The 7,877-nt window shown below is 44.6% G+C and overlaps 1 protein-coding gene across 2 annotated transcripts in view; it reads right to left on the bottom strand.

Moving 5' to 3' along the window:
• Positions 1 to 378: 378 nt before the first annotated feature.
• The window catches only part of LOC119381395 (uncharacterized), a 28,252-nt gene continuing 20,753 nt past the window's right edge, over positions 379 to 7,877 (bottom strand). For both annotated transcript variants that reach the window (XM_037649235.2, XM_049413100.1), the window contains one exon: positions 379 to 813. In XM_037649235.2, coding sequence (XP_037505163.1) covers positions 619 to 813 — 195 coding nt within the window. In that variant the 3' untranslated portion in view covers positions 379 to 618. The remainder of the gene's footprint in view (positions 814 to 7,877) is intronic.

The raw sequence follows: 7,877 nt of genomic DNA, 5'->3' as shown, positions 1-7,877 counted from the left end.
ACTGTTACAGGCTCATGGACACGAAGATAACAACACCACCACCAAAAATAATACGTTTCTCTAAGGAATGCGAAAATGGGTGGCGTTACGCGCACGTAATAAATGGGCACCTTTGCAGGTAGACGTTGCGTAAGATGTCACGGTAGTTCCTTCGTGTGTCACGCAACACGATCATATTGCTACCGTACACATGTAGTATTACTTGGGAGGTACTACTGCATGTCTTGTCACTCTGAAAGTTTTGTGTAGTTTGTAAACCAATTGTGCGAGTGTCGCGAGCAGAGCAGAGCACATCAGTAGATCCGTGCATCAACAGCTAAGCGCGAAAGTGAGGCTATATCTGTACAGTTCATGCAGTTACATTTGCTTTCTTTTTGCTTTTATTGTCGATTTATGAGGAAGAGCGGGACTCGTCATGGATCTAAGAGTACAGCGAACCTTCATTGCACTCGTTTATTTTCGCATCCTACTTCTAGTTGCCCACCTGGGCTGAAGGATAAACCAAATAGCATGTTATACAATAACAATTTCAAATAAGTTTGTCACGCAAGAATATAAATAGCAGCGAACATTATTCACACATTGATTGCGATGTTGATTGTGATGCACGCGATTGTGTTACGTAGCCTTGAAGCAAGCTGTCGCATTATCAGGGGAGGTGTACTCGAAGGCGAAAAAGCGCGCCAGAACCTTGAGCGCGCGCAGTCGTGGAAATTCTCCGTAGCCGCAGTAGCCCTTGGCATCTTCGAACTGGATGTTGACGGCGGCGAATGTGTAACGGAGCTGCGTCATATTCTCCTTGGTCTCGCACAACTGCGAAGGAGGATACAGACCGCAATCGTCACACTGTCACTAAAGTATAAGGCATGACTTGTGTGACCTTTTGCATTTTTTTTACTGTGAAATAAACTGAAAAGTTTAATTATTTGTTTACCACACTGTGGTTCCATGCAATATCGTCTATACCAGATATTCATTATATTGTTTTCCTTTGTCTACTACTTTTCTGTATGGTCATGGTGTGCAACTTTGTCACTTCAGTCATGTTGTATATATGACTTGTACATACTGTATTGATATATTATAGTCAGGCCGGTAGCGAGCGGGGGGGGGGGGGGGGGGGGGTTAGCCCCCTCCCTCCGACACCGACGCTTACGTGAAGTCGGTGCTTTTACCAAAAATAAATAATGAACATAGGCGTATTTCTCGAATAGTCGAGGTTTTCAGCAAGTGCCCCCCTCCGAAAAAAATTCCTGGCTACAAGCCCGATTATAGTGATAGTATGTTGTTGGCCAAACGCTGTTCCAAGTCCAAGATACAGGGGATAAGAGCCTTATTAGGTTGCCTAAAAGCACTTTTCTCACTCCTCGTAATCTGTATTGCTCATGAAATAAACATCTATCTACCCCTGGAACACGCTGCTCCACTGCTATTTTGTGCTTGTCAGAAGCTTAAGGAGTTATTTGAACTTTAGTAGTATAATTAGATTCAAATTACGTAATTATGGAACCATCGAAATTAAAACATCTGAAGCGTAAATGCTTGAATACTTCTGTTCACTTTCTTTGTCAGCAGCATTGCTGTCTTGAGATACTCATCATGACATACCACATTCATTGAGCTAACTCTGCATTTAGGGACACGGATCTGGACACAGCGTCATGCTCTCATTGAGTCGTTACTTACAATGTGCAGCGTGTCGTTTTTAAGAAAGGAGTGGCGAAAGAACTGAGCCGCTACTATCTGCTAGCCCAAACAAGGATTGGGTGCAGTTTACAGCATCCGTTTATTCCGCTTCGTTGGTGATTACCATTGCCGGTATTGAAGACACATAGCTGCTAAAATCTGTGTCGACAGAGCACCTCATCATCCTTAGCCAACGTGTTCGGCATCTCATCACTGCCACACTGTGAAGGCACAAAAAGAATCTCCTTTTGCGGCATCCACACGGATTTGAACCCATGCTTATCAAGCAATCTGCATATTAGTCACTAACCACGCACACCGAGCTATAGGGCAGCACGCGCACACTACACGTCGTGCAAATATTTGTGCCCTACACAGACAAAGAAGAGAGGCGTCCTTTCATGCGTATAGGGACCGTAAAATGCGATATCATTATTTTAGAGGACGAGCAATACCCTCCGTGCGTCACATACAGTTCTCTAACAGATGCATTTGCGTTTTCGTGTATTCCCCCATTGAGATGGTTCTGGAAACCAAATGTAAAAGAAGCGTTGGCGGCACTAAGGAGGCGTACACGGCAGCGATGGTGATGATGATAAGGTATCCAAACATAGTGGCTATATTTATTATATTGATCAAAATATTCGTTGTCACGCGTAAGCTATCATATTCTTTATTCAGACATTTCCCCCCTTAGTCCAAAAGCTTTACTGCAGGGTGGTTACAAACAAGAAAAAAATACATCTTCATCAACACTGCAGACCTGCTTACATGAAATTCGATACCGCTGAGCGATAGTTAAAAAAAAGTGCGCACAGGTTTTTGCCGGCCCGGCATTCGCTAATTTTGTGCTGGTGATCAGTGCATACAGATAAACCATAGTTTGTCGCTTTTAACTATCATCCGCTATCAATTCCAGTTTGGTTATGAAATATGTCATACAGAAGTTCTAGCAACAGTTTTCTTCGACGAGACGACAGTGGTTCCAAATTCATCTCTTTCTTCATTGCTCTACCGGTGGCTGTACTTGCATTTGCTGTACTTGCAACTGTATTAGATGCGAAGAATCTTATGGCGGAGTTCAATCCGGTGGTGGTGGTGTGCGGCGTGACCACCCTTACTGCGCATGCGCAAATCCTCTCCCTCTACCTCCTGTCCCCTTTCCTCTCTCCACTCCCCTTTTCCACTTTCCACCCCTCCTCTCCCTTCCCCGACTCTACTCCCCCTTTCCTCATCTCCACCCCCTCTCCTTTTCCTATCCGCTATCCGTTTCCCATTCCCCCCTCTCCACTTTATCTCTCCCCTCTCCTCTCTACTTCCCCTCACCACTCCCCCCCCCCCCTCTGAAACGCGGGCTCGAGACGGCGAAACGCTGCGTCGCATCGCCTCATGGTCCCCTTTAGCGGGAGATGGTGTGAGTTTTTGCTTCCGTACTTACCCAAGACGAACCTGGCTGCTGTGTCTTGTATTTTTGCAGTCTATCAGACATATCTGAGAGTGGTCCCACAAGAGAACAAGCGCATTCCAAAAGAGGTCTCGCATAAGTTAGGTACGCCGTGTTTGTAAGGTTAGAATTTGCCCATTTCAAATTTATTTATATATAATTTAAGGCAAGTGCGGCTTTGGCAACCACTTAATCCACATGTGCATTTCCAAGAGCAGTTTAAGATCAGTCATGAAATCTCATCTTAAGCATTCTACTGCCTCCTTTTTGAATATCAGGTAGCTGATATGAAAATTAACACTTCATACACCGGAATTCCGGAACCACTGAAACAGCGCCTTTTCGATATCTCGTTATTGAGCTGGTCGTACCTTCCAGCGTTGCCAGAGGCTGACGAGCTAAAAAGCGAATAATCATCCAAAAGGAGTCCAAAAAAAGCGGCGCGACTTTCGCGAAGAAGCCCAAAAACGCGGAAATATATTGAATGTTCCCATGCTTGAACACATTTATAATTATAATAAAAAAATGTCACTCAGTTACGAAGGAGAGCTGAAAAAAAACGGTTTATTATTTTTTACAGAGAGGCTATGCGCAACTATGAACGAAATCGCATAGTTCGTTCCAACATTGTTTTCCAGGGCAATCTCAATTCGGTTGAATGCACGTTTGCCAGTGCGTGATTTAGGTTGCTTTCTGATTCCCCCAACCTATGTTTGACTTCAACACTCAACCACTCAAAGTCATCGACAAACGCGCTATTGGCGAACGTGATGATCCCTAAAATAACTATATTTGCAGGAAAAATTCCAATAAGCCCGAAAACGAGACAAGCGACTGGAAAATTCTACAAGCGACTCGGCGAAAAAAGAAGCCAAGTCCGCATATTATAAGCGGAACTGGCAACTGTGGTACCTGTATTTAGTGCTTGAAATTATTTTCCCCGCCAGCGGGTGCGTCTATTGAACTTTGGGACTCGTAAAAATGAGATTTGAAAAGTCGAAATGGTTTGAAAACCATCGTGAGTGCATTTCCCGTTCTTCAGTTTTTCAGTTGAGAATTACTTATTTGCTACATTCGGTTTTACACCTGTCGTTCTCAGTGCCAGTTAGACCTAATACATTTCATTTTGTAAACTACACGTACGGTTTCTTCTACTTTACGGTCTCTGGTCTTAAAAAATAATCAGACTACACATGATTTATTGATACGGAGAAGTTATTTTTATTACTGAGCTTTTCCCATCAGATGGAAATTGCAATAAACGTATTAGTGCCAAGTTTTCTATAATGTCTGCTACGCCCTGGAAAACATCGATCCAGGCATACCAACCAGAGCCAGATTCATTTGCTGAGCTGCGCCGAGCCGTACGAGGTTTTATAAAATATTTGTGGCGCAACTGAGACAAGCAAGGAGAAAAAGAGATTACAGTAGGGCGCCAGACTTTCGAAAAGTTTATTTTCTTCACATCACCAAAATATATATGCTTGCAGATATGCGCACAAAGAGGGGGCGCAGCACAAGCGACTATCACATAGCACAAGCAAAAAGAAAAAAGCACAGGGAAAAAAAGCTAACGCACAGCGCTATCTAAAAATAGGCATTCCTTATTGTACAAAGTGATCGACGGGACACTCTTCTCTTTTTTTCCATTATTGTCTCTTTCTTCTCTTTTTTTCTTTGCTTGGCTCAGTTGCGCCGCAAATATTTTATTAAGCTATGCACCAACTCGCCCGACCTCACACTCTGCTAAACCGTGCAAGGTCGACCACAAAAATACGCACTAGGCGCGTTGCACTTGACGTGCTGTCAACGACACAATTTCCCAGCGACTCGAATGTTTTCGTTGCATTCTTTTAACGACACATGGACACCTTCAGATATTATACAGTACGCGCAAAGCGCGAGACGTGACAAATGTGCGCTGCTTCTTGAACAGAATCAAGAAGCATTTCAGACAGGGCGAAGTGAGAACACACATGGCGCTGCTAGAAGGCACTCTTCATTTACAAGTTCTCTCGTTCCATCAATATCACAGCCCCCACTTCTTATAAAGGGGTGCATTGCACGTATTCGTATTGCATATTCCACAAAACGCGTCATGTGTTCACTGTTGTAGCCAGAGGGTTGGGTTGGGAATTCGACAGACCCCCCAACCCCGCCCCCCGTAAAACTTTTCAATTTTTCATATGTACATGTAGACGCACACATACATAAGAACGTACGAACATACCTAGAGTATGGTTGAACCCCCGAAAAAGATACATGGCTACGCTAATGCACGTAGTATATTGCTATTGCTTGTTTTAGGGGGATTTTCGATGATAACTTGAAGCAAAGAGCTTAGTGCTTTGCAAGCTCCCCAAAAAACGTAGATGTCAGCTTATTCCTGAAAAGCCCACGTTTTTAGGAAGCTGTAAAGAGAAAGACGTACGTATGATAAGGGTTATAAATTAAAAAAAGAAAAACACTGTGACTCTTGCCTCCATTCTAAGTATCCCTACAAAGCAGAGAAATATTCTATATATTGAAATTGCGACAGTCTGCCAAGATGTGGCTTGAGATAATTTCAGTTTTTATGTAGTGGTAGGCATGCGATCCTATATTGCGCGCATCATGCTTGCTATGCAATTGAATTGCGATATACCCATAGAAAGTGCTTTCAATTCCGCTCTATGAACGTGGTCCTTACTTCGCCCTGCTAAAACGGTTGTACGATTCCATTCCCGTAATGTACCATCTAGCTCAATGCTGCCAATTGCTGGCTGTTTGAACGTTTGCTCTTACCTTCGAGCGTAGAGCGCGTGCCGTATCGTATGTAAATAGCCACTTCTCTTTCTTGTTGTAAGTGAATTCGGATCTATAGAGTGTGTCGTACTGGAAGTTGCCGCTGTATCTTTGGTCGATGCAGGCCTGTTAAAATAGAACAGTGGTTCTCACTATTACGCATGCTAAACTCCACAAGGGTATAACTGCAACAGTAGGCAAATTGTTAACATGCCTTTTATGTGAGACTGATAGTGAATTAAAGAAAGAAAAATGGATCGAGCCGCCCGTTTCGGTTCGACAAAACCGTACAAAGCCAACAGGTATGTTGAGATCAGCAACGTTGGGCATCCATTTGAAGCCGAGATGATCGCCTTGGCCACAAGTGGCGCTGGCTCGCACTTGCAAGCTTCGGCATACTTAAATAATCGTCCCCATATAACCCAGATAGCCGGAGAAGCCACCGCCTTAGCACTTCTGATGTTAACTTGACGCGTAATGCAGGAAGGTAAATTCGGTTCGCACTGGCTGCAAGGTATTTTTTCGTGCATTTTATTTTATTCTTGATATTGTAATTACCACAATTTCTTTAAAAAAGAGACGGCAGATCCTAGTCCTTGATTTCTCTACTTTCAATAAAGTTAAAAAGATATATTTGAACAGGGCTAGCAGGACATCAATTGAAGGTGTATTGTTGATGCTTCGACGAATATGGGTGGCCTGGAATGCTCATCTACCTCTTTTCTTTCGGTTGAGACGTGAGCTCCCGGTTTGTATAACCCCGACTATAGGCTCCTGGGCCGGACTACAGCGGGAACGAGCGCGAGACTCATTTTCTTCGTTTTTCTAGCGGCCAACAATGCAGGCCTCTAGAAATGCGTTCTGACGTTGCTAAGAAGCCGTTAGACGAAAGCGATGAAGCGCCCCACGGTCATTGCGAGGTACCTATCTATGTCAAGGGAGTTGCACAACGCATGGGCCACACCGCTCCGAGCGCAGAGCGGGGAGCAAGGAAATATCGATGACATGCGTGCGCTGGTTGCGTAATGGTTAAACATCGGGCTCCTGTGCTTTTGGACATCATTCTCAAAGCATCGTTGTACAGTAGACGAATAGGAAATTCGTCGATCGGACAAAACAGTTGTTAAGTGCGTAAGCATTTTTATACTAATTCCGTGGTAGACCTGCGCCTTTCCATTCCTTTCTTTGTAACGTAAGACAAATAGCCACAAAGAAATCAATGTATCAACAGATAAACTTTTATGGTGGTGGCGGGTTTAAAACATACAGCTCCACACTGCGAAACCGAGTGGCATAACCACCTGGCGAAATACACACGCTTGCAAAAGTAGAGCGTACTTGAATCTTACGAATGCGTTGTATAGGCGCTACAAACAAAATGTGGAAGGAGAGTACTTTCTGTGAAGGTTTCGCTCAAATATTTCGTGATGGAGGAATAAACAGCACCTCAAGGACAACATGCAGAGAGGACATGGAGCATTGTACACACGAGGGCACTTCAGCCTTTGCAAAAGCTATGCCACAGACGCCACACATCCGATGAGATTCGGTGGTCGCGAGATGCTCCTTCCGTTGTGCCACTCCAGACGCTGACGAACGTTAGAAGGTCGTGTTGATGCCGGACGGCGACGGCGTTCCGAGGAAGGCCGCAGCGCAGAGCAGGCGCAGAAAATGCAAGCGCCTGATACTGCGGGTGATTGCGAACAAAGTGAGCACTACTCACCCGATTGCAGCGTCATCGGATGACAATACAGCAGGCGATTAGTGGCTAGCGTTTACGCGTCAGTTAGACAACTAGCAGGAGAGATTCTGCACGGAGTATCTTTTCTGTTATCTATTCTGCAGAGCCCACGTGCAACGTTCTGATTGCTAGTTCGCGCTTACCTACAAGTACCAAACCGTGCTTTGAGTGTGGCCTCCACAATACGCTCCGGCAGCGCGACGTGACCACGCGCAGCCGGAG

The sequence above is a fragment of the Rhipicephalus sanguineus genome, chromosome 2 (assembly GCF_013339695.2).
Source record: "Rhipicephalus sanguineus isolate Rsan-2018 chromosome 2, BIME_Rsan_1.4, whole genome shotgun sequence".
NCBI lineage: Eukaryota > Metazoa > Arthropoda > Arachnida > Ixodida > Ixodidae > Rhipicephalus > Rhipicephalus sanguineus.
The sequence above is the reverse complement of the archived record's forward strand: the minus strand, read 5'-3'. Positions and strand labels throughout refer to the sequence as shown.